This window comes from Fonsecaea erecta (assembly GCF_001651985.1).
Source record: "Fonsecaea erecta strain CBS 125763 chromosome Unknown Scaff4, whole genome shotgun sequence".
NCBI classification, from domain to species: domain Eukaryota; kingdom Fungi; phylum Ascomycota; class Eurotiomycetes; order Chaetothyriales; family Herpotrichiellaceae; genus Fonsecaea; species Fonsecaea erecta.
In genome coordinates, this window is record NW_017387247.1 from 2753789 (window position 1) to 2767305 (window position 13517).

At 52.3% G+C, this 13517-nt stretch overlaps 4 protein-coding genes across 4 annotated transcripts; 1 reads left to right on the forward strand and 3 right to left on the reverse strand.

Moving 5' to 3' along the window:
* Positions 1-270: 270 nt before the first annotated feature.
* AYL99_05751 (hypothetical protein) lies at positions 271-2358 on the reverse strand (the record flags this gene model as incomplete). Its single annotated transcript, XM_018837263.1, has 3 exons — positions 271-583; positions 631-1110; positions 1163-2358. The coding sequence occupies 3 exons, from the start codon at positions 2356-2358 to the stop codon at positions 271-273; spliced, it is 1989 nt and encodes a 662-aa protein (XP_018694116.1).
* Positions 2359-3578: 1220 nt separating this feature from the next.
* Positions 3579-5099, forward strand: AYL99_05752 (hypothetical protein; the record flags this gene model as incomplete). The annotated part of the gene is made up of 2 exons (XM_018837264.1): positions 3579-3681; positions 3733-5099. 2 exons carry the CDS (start codon positions 3579-3581, stop codon positions 5097-5099), a joined length of 1470 nt encoding a protein of 489 aa, XP_018694117.1.
* A 228-nt stretch (positions 5100-5327) lies between these two features.
* Positions 5328-7523, reverse strand: AYL99_05753 (hypothetical protein; the record flags this gene model as incomplete). Its single annotated transcript, XM_018837265.1, has 1 exon — positions 5328-7523. The coding sequence occupies one exon, from the start codon at positions 7521-7523 to the stop codon at positions 5328-5330; it is 2196 nt and encodes a 731-aa protein (XP_018694118.1).
* Positions 7524-7967: 444 nt separating this feature from the next.
* On the reverse strand, positions 7968-13181 carry AYL99_05754 (DNA replication ATP-dependent helicase Dna2; the record flags this gene model as incomplete). The annotated part of the gene is made up of 3 exons (XM_018837266.1): positions 7968-11471; positions 11520-11615; positions 11670-13181. The coding sequence occupies 3 exons, from the start codon at positions 13179-13181 to the stop codon at positions 7968-7970; spliced, it is 5112 nt and encodes a 1703-aa protein (XP_018694119.1).
* Positions 13182-13517: the final 336 nt, after the last annotated feature.

The window sequence follows — 13517 nt, forward strand, 5'->3', positions numbered from 1 at the left end:
TAGACCAATGCAACCCTGTCTGGGCTGGGTAAATGTGGTTCATAGCCATGGAAATGCTCGTCTTTCTCCCATCTCCCAACCAGGATACGCCCCGCATGAGTGAACAGCAACTTCGCCTTGATACGTATATCTTGAATGATTTTGAGCCCCTGACACGCTGCTGGCGCCACATGCATTCTATCGTCGACATTCATGCCAGAGATGGGATGTTCTCACACTCTTCTGGTCCTCTTTCGTCTCTTTCTCATTTTGCAAGCCGTGGCGTTTCCTCTATGAGTTTTGGAACGCAGTAAACGCCTTGTAGGTGTATCCAATAAACGGCAAGCTCATTTCGGCGTCTTGTTCCGGTGAGATCTGCTTGGCATGTGCCCGGTGCATTGCGCTGTTGTCCTCCTGAGGAATTTCGTCGATGGGGAAGTAGCTGACGTCGATGTTCGATGACAGCTTCGGTTCGAACGGTGCTCGGATCTTCCGCAATTGATCCCACACCACTCCTCGGAAGAAGGGATGTTTCTTGATAGACGACGCCCCGTCATGTGCTCCGCCTTCTTTGCCCAATCGGTCATTGGCGTCACAGAGGAAGCTATCCGTGTCAGTAACAGAAGCCCGACGCGAGTCTTTCCAACATACCTTCTGATCATGTCTTCGGCATCTCGACCCAAGACCAGTTCATCTGGGAAATATAAGGTTTCCCGCCAGTTGACAATCTTGCGATAGGTGTCATGCGTATCTTCGGCGCAGAAGGGTGGCCAGCCGACCAAGCACTCGAACATGATGGCTCCCACAGACCACCAATCACACAGATACGTGTAACCTTGACCGAGGAAAATTTCAGGGGCAATGTAATCCGGAGTCCCCACAGTTGAGTAGGCCATGTGACGACGTGATTTCCTCCAAGTATTCACCAGCCCCCGGTTGCTGACTGTGAGATTGATCTGTTCGTTCAAGGCCATGGAATTTCGGTTTCCCGACTTGTCGTTGGCTCCAGCCTTGAGAAGTGCTTGGTAGTACGAGTTCTCGTGCTGTTTACGACCACCGGTCGAGAGACCAAAGTCGGTCAACTTGATATGACCGCCTCTATCCAGCAAAATGTTGTCTGGCTTGATGTCACTGGAATGAGATTAGCTTGAATACTCTAGAGTTTCGATTTGAGTGCTCTTACCGATGGAGGAAACCAAGCTTATGCACGGCTTCGATAGCCATGACAATCTCAGCCATGTAGAATCGCGTGATATCTTCCGAGAAGATTTCATATTTGATCAGCATAGTCATCAGATCACCACCAGGCAAAAATTCCATCAACATGTAGAGGTACGTGTTGTCTTGGAATGAAGCATGCAGCTTGACCAGCCACGGGTTATCCTTGGAGTCTGCCAGGATATCCCGCTCGGCGCGGACGTGGGCCAACTGATCCTTCTTGAACATTTCCGACTTTATCAGAGATTTCAAAGCATAGATCTTCCCATCGGTCTTGCGTTGCACCAATTTGACCTCTCCAAATGCCCCTTTGCCGATGACCTTGATGGTAGTAAAGTTGGAAGGCACTTCCCGTGTTCGGATGAAACGCAGGAACCGAGCCTCCTTCTGTGCGAGTGTGTTCATTTCCTTTTGTTTCTCCAAATCGCTCACGGTCGGGTTCTTGAGCAGCGCTTCCAGCTCCTTCGCACGACTATTTCTATCCCTGGCTCGTTCAATGTTCTCTTGAAAAAAGCTGTTGACCAACTGCTTAGCAGCTGTGCCTCGCTTCAGAACATTATCCGAGTATTTGCGTGGGTTCGGTTGTTCCTCCTCTTCGGGCTTTGGTGAAGGCCTTGGCATGGGCGGCGCCAGGTGACTTTGATAGGGATTCTGGACTTGTCTGGTGTCGCCCGCTGTGCGAGGACGCGACATGGCAGGTGATGGCGTTCGGTTGGTGTTGACACGCGGTGTAGCTCCTAGATCTTGATTGGAAAACTGTTGGATGAGACCGCTCGTGGCATCATTGTTGGTCACCATGTAAGGACGCGAGTTCGCCTGGTAGGCAGGTTGGGGAGACTGGAGGCCACCCTGTGGCTGGTACTGATATTGTTGCTGATATTGAGCCTGCTGCGACTGAGGTTGGTATTGTTGGTTCAAGAAATAGCTCGCGTTCGCGTTGGGGTTTGGCGACACGAGACCACCCGCATAGTCCTGCTGTTGAGTGCCATAGATCGGCTGAGGGAAGGTGGATGGAGTGGTGGGATACATTCGAGCGTTGGCCGCGTCATAGTTATGCTGGTTGTCGAACTGAAAGTTCAGTCGGAGACGATTGTTAGGGTTGTTGTGGTTGTTGAGGTTATTGGGGTTGTTGTGGTTGATGTGGTTGTTGTCGTGGTCCATGGTTGCGACAGATGAAGAGACGAGGGTAGGGGACTCAAGGATAATCTCGTTACAGGTATCTCTTCGGTCGCGGCTGTTTGGGAAGGCCGCAAGTAGGTGGGCTGAAGTCTCCGTACACCGCAGGTGTTGACAAACCCCCTAGATCGACAGCAGTCGGTGTGGTTCTGTCGGTCTTGAACTCGGTTCGCGGCTTAGACAGTCCGAATCCCTGCTCAAGTGAAAGTGTAAGTGACGACAGGACGGCAAGTAGACTACCTTCACCATCCGAAGGAAAGGACAAGAGTGAGGTGAAGAGGATGTGGAACGGGAAGAGGTGTATGTGAAATGGGTGTGGAAAAATAGGGTGCGCAGGAGGTATGGAGTTCGGTTACTGCAAGAGTGGGAAACAATCTACAGCTAGTGGGCAAAGAATTAGGGGCAAGTGCCCACTGGAGGCTGCCGCTGCACTAGAGTCAAGCTTAAAGAGACTCCTGGAATGGACTGGGGTTATGCGTCACGCCTGCGTCCCAATTGCACAGCAGAACTGTCTACATCGCCAGGCACATTCACGCGATTGGTTCTCAGCCTGCTACCCTGGGGCTGACATTCCACCCAGAGGTAGGGCAAGAGACCATTGCGAGGATGCCAAACGGCAGCTCGTGTGGTCACACATCTCGCTTGTCCTTCGGTTTTCTATCTCGTGAGGCGTCCCAGGTGAGATGGTGAACTTGACATCACAGAACACTGGCTCAAATTCAAATAATTCGGCGCAGACGGACAGAGTGAAGGCGTCTAGGGTAACCAGTGTCTCGGGTGGGAATCTCCCAATAGCATCCTGTGTCCAGCTCCTTTGTCACACAGTGGATCCATTTATGGGCCTATATGAAGCCAAGGAGCAAGAAATGCGTCTCTTTCACAATCGGCTCAGAAGTGTGACTGCTGTCACTCCCGGGGTTTGGGGTGAGCGGTATTAAAGGGTTCCAGTCTGGCCGTACCCTGTGTGACGTTCACCACTCACGTGTTACTACAACTTATGTAAGCTCTCTAATGGGGTAGAGAAATATACCGGGACCAAGTCCCAGAGGAAGGTAGGCCGAGTCCACTCAGAGTTCATTGTCGGAGCATCATATCCGACGGTCACTTTTTTTCCTTGGGCAAATCATGCACGCGCATAGTCTTTCTGCTGCGCAATCACACTACCTTGGTTTTCATGAGCTTGAGGCCCGAGTGCTATCAACACCATGGCCGACAGCTCAAACGCTCCCAAGCCAGATGGCTTGCCTCAGGGTGCCAAATATGAGGCTCCGAAGCCTCCAAAACAAAATCCCGCTCTTCGGATGATGGGTCAGTCCGCTCACTTGTCGCTATCTAACAACCGTGCCTGACGTGCAACAGGGATGCCCAACCTCCGACTGAGATTACCTTCGCGGAACTGGATGATATTCCTAACCATTGTCGGCTCCTGGACTGCAGCTGTGGTTTACGACAGGAGGGAGAAAAAGAAGGCGCAGAAGAAATGGTGCGACGTGGTCGCTCACATCGCCCAGGAGCCTCTTCCGCCGAACCAGATGCCCCGCAAATTGACTGTCTTTTTGTCTGCTCCTCCAGGTGATGGTATCAGACCTTCACGACAATACTTCAAAGACTACGTGAAACCCGTACTAGTCGCCGCCGCGATCGATTACGACGTGATCGAAGGTCGGAAAGAAGGCGACGTCCGATATGGGACAGCTGAACAAATACGAAGGCTCCGGCGGAAAAAGGGTGAAAAGGGATCCGATGCAGCAGAGCCAGAGATGGATACCGAAGCAGCGATAGACATGATTCGGGATAGACTGCAGATTGTGCCAGAGCCTGGAGTCCGAGGGGATCTAGTCCTTGGAAGGCATACTTGGAAGGAATACATAAGAGGATTGCATGAGGGCTGGTTAGGACCAGTCGACGAGCCCCCAGCACCGCCTGAGCCTGTGTCCATGCTTGAAGCCGAACCCTTGTCTCCCCATCCTCCCGTCGATGTCCGAACAGAGAACCTCCCAACAGCTACGGAAAGCCCAGAAGCTTCCGGGCCCGATTCGGAAAAGAAAGCAGCTGAGGAAGAGAAGAAAGAGGAGGAAAAGAAGAAGAAGAAACCATACCCGCCACCGGCGTATCTCTCCATTGATAAATACCCATCCGCCAGTTTATCGCCCCATACTCCAAACACATTCGAACCGTCTCAACCAATCCACCAACAGCATCTCTTAGGATTTCTCAAGACTCCTCAACGGATATACCACTTTCTCACACGCCGATATTTGGCGGACCAGATTGGTCGCGAGACAGCAGCCATTGTCCTGGCCGCAAGCAGACCGTACGAGCGGGGTTCGTCATCAGCGACACTCTTCACGAATCAGTCAGACCTTGACGCGGATCCTGTGGCGACGAAAGCACCTGAATCCGATTCTTCTTCCTCCGCGATGTCACTGTCTCCGCAGGACCAGACCGTGTGGGAACAGCAATCTCTCCTCCTCCAAGAGGAACCTAGATGGCACAAATCCGTACGCAAACCCCGCACAGATGACGACGACTCCTACGAGCCTATCTGGGTTAGAGACATGGTCATCGACGAGCGGATCGGTTCGCGGATGAGAAAGTTCCAATTGGATCCAGAAGAGGAGGCGCGAGCGGACAGGATTGGTCGGGGCCAGGAGAAGGCGAGGGTGATGGAGATCATGGATTTGAGGAACGAGAAAGTCATTGTCGGTAACTTGGACGATGATTGAGACGCGCGCACACACACACACACACACACCTACGCACGCACTTGGGAGGTCTTGATTTGAAGAAGAAGAAGACTGATCGTGCGAATATTGATTGGCTTTGTTGGTCGCTGAGCAAGCACCGTCTCATCTACTCTACTACTGACTGTACAATATGGAACAAACAATTTGTAAAGAGTGAAAATGGCGTCGGGAGCTTGTCTGTCCCAGACATACACTGTGTATCTTGGATCACTTGGCTTCTAGGGTATCGTGAGGCTCAACACGAACCTTGACCTCCCTCCTCCTGCTGCTACTGTGCGCAGCGGCTCCCAGACTTGGAACGTGACCGCGACCCAACGTATCATCCAGGTCCAGAAAGTCTCCCCAGGGGCGCATCCCGTCCAGGATCTCGGTCTCACGCTTCTTGAACCGGTTGCCCTGGCGCGTGATGTACATCGGCATCATCGTGTTGGCGGGTTGGGCGTCTCCATCGCGCAGGTCTGCGAGGCTGAGCCTTTCCCCGCCACCACCACCACCATCATCATCATGCCCGTCATCGTCCTTCTTGTCTTCGTCGACGTCCCAATCGCCCCACGCGTCCCACGCACTCTGCCCGTCACCGGTGCCGGCAGCGGGGTTTCTCGTGCTGGTGATCGGCTCGACGGGGTCGTATTCGGGCGACTCGTAGACCAGCCTGAACCGGAGCGGTTGGAGGCTGAAGTGTCGGGACAGGAGAGATTTCAGACGGTACACTGATATGGTGGTCGGGAGAAGGCGGTGGAATGGCTCCTTCGGCGGCGTGGCAGAGACCTGAGGAGTGCGCGGAATGTAGAAGTAGGCATCCACGAGGCGGGAGCCGAGCGTGCCAGGACCGTAGGCGTCAAATTGGGACGAGGCTGTCGAGAGTTCCTTCGACGTCTGTTGTTGTTGTTGCAGTTGGAGGTAGCGGATGAGAATGTCCTCGCGGTCGTACTTTTCGCAGAGGCTGGAGTAGAGCGGGTGGGCTTTGCGGGCTAGCTCGACCGTCTCTTGAGGTGAAAGTCTGGATGGCGTTTCGGAAGACGCGTGGTCTGGCGGCTGCGTGGCTGTATTTCCCTGCAAGAGGGGTCGCAGTTCCTTTTCTGCGATCGAAAGGTAATAAATCTCGCCCTCTTCGCGATCTCGCGGCGTAATGGTCGTATAGTTCAGGGATTTTAGATTGGGGATCCGCGCCAGGGTCAGGTAATATGTTGTAGAGTCCGACACTGTGCTTTGAAGCAATGCCTGCTGCCGAGGCCCCGACGATGATGGCATCGGTGACTCGTCTGAAGAGGTGGACGGTTCGTATAGCGGATTTCGTGAGATACGTAGTGACGTGAGGTTGGGGAACAGGGTTGGAAGACTGTTGACGAATGCATAGTCTCGGATCTTGTTGTTGGACAGATTCAGAGTTTCGAGGGTCGAGAAGCTGGAAGGAGTAGTGGGGCCAGAAGCGTCTAGGCCGAGGTGAGAGATAATATTTCCCTGGAATGACAATGTTCTGAGGTTGGGAAATAGAGTCAAGAGTGCGGTTAAAGAAGATAGATCCGGAAATCGGTTGTTGTCCAGAATCAACGTCGTCAAAGCTGGACATTGTGCCGCTTCGCTTCCACCGTTGATTGCAAAAGAGTCCAGCTCGTTCAGGGATAGTGACAGCGTCTTCAGGGAAGGAAAGCCACTCTGTCCTTTAGGAAAGAGAATGTTGAGGACCTGTCTTGGGGTGAGAAGGCACTCGTTGAGATGCAACTCCTCGAGTTTCTGAAAGGGATGGGGTTCGTTAGAATAGTCGGCTTCAAAGTCCCTCAAGCGCAGCCCACCCGATTTCAGGATCTTCAATTTCCGAAAGGGCACGCACATGTCGACAACGTCTTGCCAGGTTTCGATGACATTCCAACCCAGGTCCAGTTCAACAATGTTGGGACACGTGCATTCGAGTTCGAGCTGTGCATCGCGGATGTGCTGAGAGGAAGCGCCGCGTCCCGCAACGCCCGCAACCACTAACTCGTCGACGAGGACAATCTTGAGATCAGTGAGGGTTGATAGTTGTTTCTGGATCCGTTCAAAGCCGACTTCTTCCACCACCTTTCCTGAGATCTCGATCACGTCGTCCGCTGCGCGAGCGGTGGAGGCATTAACCCCTGGATCGTTGGCAGGTGCATATTTGAACTTGATTGCCTCAAGAAGCGTCCGCTCCGGGTCTGGATGGCGTGAAGGTCTCAAGAAAGAGGCAGCAGTTGGGGACGATGACAGACAGCGGAAAACTTGTTGACCCTCGTGTTGGCCGTTGTGTTTCCCACGGTTGGGATCATCCCATTCGATCCCCAGCCATTCGCCTTTGGTATTGGAGAGGGTACCATAATACCGCACAGTACACAGAGCGCCTCCGTAGCTGCGGCGTTGCCCAATGTAGACTGCGTTACCGGCCATATTCTTTGACAACGTTGATCCTCAAGTTACCCAGAGAGGTATCGCTTTGACAGCATCATGCTAACGAGACTCTCGGGGAAACCAACCAATGCAACAGCCTTGTCCAGAAAAAAGTTCCTTGGACTCTAGCCAGAGTAATGAGCTCGAATTCAATTATTCTTCCTAGAAGCGGCAGAGATGCCATTCGCATCAATTGTTGTAACTGAAATTGCAAGGGAGGTGGGAGCCTTGGGTTCGACGACGTCGAGGTCACGAAAGAAGCGCGATATCCAAACTGGGCTTAGTGCAGTCGTAGGAGGCTTGAGGAGCTGCATATCAGAATCTCTGACACTCTCTCCACGTCTGGTACAGCATGTATCCAACATCAAACTGTCATTCAATTGCTGTTCCTCAGCTTTCCAATCCTCAGAACCCGACTCCTTTATCATCTGCATTGCTGTGCCTTTAGTATACTCCAAAATCCGCTGGGTCGAAATCTGCATCCATGTCCGTGTCCATATCCATATCCGCAATCAGAGGGGTGTTCTCTTTGTTCAAGTCATTCTCGTAAGCATTGCTCACGATTTCATCCAAAACATTCCGCAGGACAGGTCGTTTATCCAATACCTTCCGCAGGCCACCATCAAAGCCACCAACCAGTGTCGTTCCTCTCACAACCTTGTCCGGCTTTCTGAAGGGACTTCGCTTCTGCTTCTTCCCGAGACCTCTATAGTTGTGACTGTCCTCGCTCATCTGCTCGAGGGATCTTTTTTGCTTCTTTGTCGAGGGCGTTAAAGGTGAACTCCTCGCTTCCTCTGTACCAGCAAGACTAGGAAATCCAGCAGCACTACGACACTTTTGCGTAGCACCGTTGTTTGCCTGAGTGACAGGGCTCTCGAAGCAATGCATCTCACAAGCTTCACCCGGCAACTCCAGTGTCCACCCTTTCTCCTCCATGATCCTTGTCAAACCTTGTAAGATAGGCACACCACTCCCTTCCAAAGTGCCCCTGCTTCCCACAAGCAACAGCTTACTCCTTGCTCTCGTGACTGCAACATTCACTCGTCGCCAATCTTTGAGAAGGTCTCCGACATGGCTATTCTCGTTGCTCCGCACGCAGCTTAATATAATGATTTCTTTGTCTCGTCCTTGGTATTTATCTGCGGTGTGCATTTCCACCTCGCTGGATGCGACAGAGCCGGCGAGGGCCTTCACCTCCGTTCTTAGGAGTGCAAGTTGAGAACGGTAGAACGTGATTACGCCGATGGAGTGGGGTGCCACGCCGGAGTGAATCAAGGCGGTCACCAGCTGTGCTGTAAGGATTGATTCGATTGTGTTGGTGATTCGGGCACCTGCCACCGTTTCTCGTGCCGAACCTCTAGGTATGATGCTATCAGTGTTGAGGAAGAGGCAGCGGGAGGATGGCGAGAGTGCGCGTCGGAGCCAGCAGTTAGAGCCGGCGAGGCAGACTGTCTGTGTACTGTGATTGCTGGCCTTTGGTAGAGAAGACGCGGTGAAATGATGCTTAGCCATCCCACCGTCAAGATCTGGGATTTTAAGCACTCGTCTCGCAACAGCTTCGTTGCCGCATTTGATCCGGCCTGAGTAGACGAGTTCCTTGGACAGAAGCATAATGTCCTCTGCCATTCGATATTGGTGTTCCAGATTGACTACGGAGTCTGGCTGTGCATCGGACAAGAGTTTAAAGAGACTTACGTCAAGACCGCCTTCCAGAGCCTGTTTGTTCTGGACCAGAGGCGGTAGCTGGTAGTGGTCTCCCACGAGGATAAAAGTTCTGGCCATGCGAATTGGTCCCAAGCACACCGGTAACGTGATCTGAGAAGCTTCGTCCACGATGCAATAGTCAAACGTCCGGGCATTGAAAATGCCATGGTTGACGCCGAGGCAAGTAGTCGCCACGACCTTGCTTTCGTGCCAGGAGGCGTGGAGCTCTTCGATTGTGCGTTTGGGAATCCCAGAAATGTCTGCGAACGACTGCACCTCGGGATGCACTTTGTTGACTGCTCCAATCCTCATGATGGGGATGTTATCGTCCTTGATCTTTAACAAGATATTATCCACGGCAGTATGTGTATACGATGCAAGCAGGACCGATTTGCCTTGAGATACGAGGGCGCGGATGATGTGAGCGATCGTTGTGGTTTTCCCCGTGCCTGGCATACCGAGGACAAGGGCATAATCTTTGGCACTCATCACCTTCTCAATGGCTCGTTGCTGATCAACATTGAGATTCTGTTGTGAAGCTGGTCCCGATAGTGTGTAGGCCGTTGAAGTGACCTTGAATTCTGGATACTTGTTCTCTATGATCAACTGGCGAAGCTCCCGAGCTCGCCAGAGATCTTTTTCCATCATTCGAAGGATGTTGTTCCTCGCTGTAGCCATGCCATTGGCAAACTCATCCTTGTCGATCCGGTAGAGGATGGGCTCGTTATGTTGTGAAGACTGGCTGCCGTCGTGAGCCACATCGATATTGCCAGAGAAAACTTGGTTGGTCTCAGGGTCAAAGCCTTCCAATTTCTTTTGTACGCGTCCGAGTCTCCGGTCGACCACCACGACGATCCTGGTAGGCTGTACATTGGTGACAAAGCCGGCTGCAAAGTTGAAATGTCCTTTCTCATCCGATATTACGATGGGTTCCCCGGTGGTGATCTGTGAATCCCTGAACGAAAAGCCGGGACGGTGCAGATGCTTGGTAAAGGTGTACTCGAATCGGTTGATCTTAGAACCCTCTAGGTTTTCAAGGGCTGATCCAGGCTGGATGACGACTTCTGAGAAGCAACGCCCAAGTGCCTCGCGCTCTGAACCTAACATTGTCCAAAGCTCGCGGCGGAACTTCATAGTATCGCGCTCTTCTTTTGTGAGCAACTCATCCCATTTCTTGAAGAAAGACTGATGCGCCGGTGACAGGTGGCCGACAACTTCGTTAAACTTCTCCCCCAGACCGCTGGTTTCTGCGGTGCCATTTTCGGACAATTTATGGTACGTAAAACAGGCCGCCTTTGAATAGCAGCTCTTGCATAGGTGTTGTTTCTTGATCATGGGTGGCAGAGCTAACTTGTCGTGAACGTAGCATGCCAATTCGTTTCTCTGGATGATCATGTGGCGTACCTCGTTTCTAATGCCTTCAACCCTGTACGTCTTGGCAGTTTCCATGTAGTAGAGCACGCCGCACGTCACATTGATATCGTATCTGTCCGATAAGAGCAGGGTATAGAGCGCTGTTTGGACGCGGTGCTGCTCCACATTGTCCTTCTTACCGGTCTTGAGCTCGAAGGGCACTAGCAGAGTCCTCACTGATTGTTCATTCGGCAACTTCATCTGTGCTTGAACTGTGGCGTCGATATTGCCTTTGAGACCGTACATGGGAGACCAGATATGTTCTTCGAGTTCGAGCAACTTATTGACGGTGGCGGGAACTAGGAGGCCATTTCGGTCCCGGATGAGAGCATCTGCAGACAGAGTGTCGCCGACAAAGACGGTAGCCCATGCCATCAGTTCCGGCGTCTTTCCTAGAAGATATTCTGTGGCTTCCTGTGGTCGAACGCCGATTTCGTATAGCGATTCGATGTAAGACGGAAGGATCTTGTCAATGATCTCCCTAAAAGACTCTCTGTCCCACCTATTGATCCGTAACGCACGTCCGAACACTTCATGCAAGATGTGGCCGTAAACCTGAGGTTGAGTCGCTGCGCTGGTAGCTTTTACCCTGTCTTGGAGCACAGCTCGCCGCATACAGGTGAAGGAATCCCCCACAACCGTTGAGGAAATGAGATGGTCCGGATGGATAATGACCATATTATCAGCATCATCGACAATGCACTGGCCCGTGCGATCAAATTTACCAATGACATGAACATAGGATCCTTTGGTGTATCTGGTATCGTACCATGATTCTCGCAACAGGATAATATAGCACATGCTGGATCTCTCGTCTTTGACTGAAAGCATCTACCTCTCGTCAGTGCTGCGGGATCCACGAAACAAGACGGGCCATACCTTTTCAGGTCTTTTACGGCCAGGCTTGTACTCGTATTCACTCTCAAGGACCTCCATCACGAGATAACGTTTGATAGCTCGGTTGTCAATTGATGTCTATTTACTCTATCAGCATGCGCGTCATCAGCCTGAAGTCTATGAAGGACGTACATGGTCCTTGGAAGCGATTGTTGTTCTGCTTTTTCCGTAAGTCGCATTTGCAATGTCCTCCCAGAGCTCATCATCATCATCGTCAAAAGCATCTTCAAACTCATCCAGTGTTTCGAGGTGCTTGGATTGTGGATTTGTCTCCGAGGTCGGCTTCGGGTTGGCTTGCGGATTGGCTGCTGTTGCTACCGGCGGCTGCGAGTCGTACTTCGCAGCAAGATCAAGCATCTCATTCATCAACTCTTCGTCATCATCGTCGTCGTCATTAAATTCATCGAATTCTGCAGCAAGAGCCTTTGGCTGCAGAGATTCTTGATCCTCGTCAGACCGCCTCTCGCTTTGATCTCCGGACCCATCAAACTGGACGAGTCTGACTTGATTGTGACATTGGGCAATAGACGGCGTGGTTAACTCGTCCCGATTGCGATCTGGCTCGATAGGACTTATTTGAGTCTTCGTCTCGGCTTGTTCCAAGGCCCGTTCGACACTTTCAAAAGCTTCAACATCGAGACCATCATCGCTGAATTCGAACGACGACGATGTTTCAGACCGGGCCGCAATCTTCTGTGGTTGAACTATTTGGGGGGGATGAAGTACATCTGCTGGACCGCTGGACTCTCCTCTGGTTCTGTTCGGCGGCTTCGTTGGCGATGCAAAAGCCTGCGAGCGCCTATCTGGAAGTGGGAAGGAGCTCGAGGGACTTTCAGTAGGGTCGGCTTTCCTGGTCAGACTTTCTTGGATTCTGTCGAGCAGAAGGCCAACGCGAGTATTATTAGAAAGGTCACGGCGCAGAATCTCCTTGCGAGAAGCGGCAAATAGCTCTTTGGTGCGGCTGTGGTGCTGGGTCGTCTCTAACCTCCGGCGCTTTGCTTTTGACGTGGGCCATTCGATCCCGCAGCTGTGTGTCCGTCTCAAGCCGCTATCCTTACTCGTGGTACTGGGTGTCTGAGGGGATGAAGGAAGCAAATGAACATATTGGGGCAATGTGGGTTCTCTTGCATCTTTCTTCACACCATTGACGGTTGTGTACCTGTTCCATAGATCTTGTGTGGGGTCATTGTTGGGAGTGCGCAGGGACTTGTTCAGGGTATCGAGGTTCAAGGCATCCGTGTGGGCAGAGAGTTGTTGTGAAGACGAAGGAGAGGAGCTGTGAGCGCGTTTTCTGCTCCTTTGTGTCGCGCAAGCTCCTGCTGAGGCGTCCGAGCTGTCCGGACCTGTCTGCCAGAGGACATGGTCTTTCGGTGTGCCTACTGGTGGAAGGCAATTGTATGCGTCTTCGGTATTTGCAATGAGGTCTTCGATGGGAATGCGCACTGCCGGCGTACGGGGGACTCTCGGCTCAGGCAACTCGTCCTGGCCAGTAAGGCCACAGTCGACCGAGTCGGGTTTCGAGGCAGAGTTTGGGTCCTGTTGATTCTCCTTGTCTTCGTCTCCGGTTAGCAGTCTTTCATCAAAAGCGAAAGTTTTGAGCTTTCTTCTCGATTGCGAAGAGACGCCCAGTGTGGCGGAGGGCATAGTGGTAATAGTAGATGGTCTGGAGTCCTCGTGCCAGTCATGGAGTGCGATAGGAAACTTAGGGAGATTTCTCAATGTTGTGGTGGAGTTATGGTGGAGGGAAGGTCGACAAAGTCGCGTTCAGGCGGGAAGCGCGTCGAGAGACGTGTGCACGTGCACAGCTGCGCCATGATGTCATATACTTACTCCTTTCAAAGCGGCACAGCACAGCCTCAAGGCTCAGGAGACACTGGAACCCAATCCGTCACCACGTCGCCCCCTACTTCCGTATTTCTGGTCAGCTCAGGCAAACTCGGCTTCTCCCAAAGATCTTCCCCCCAGGTAGGTGCCAGGAAA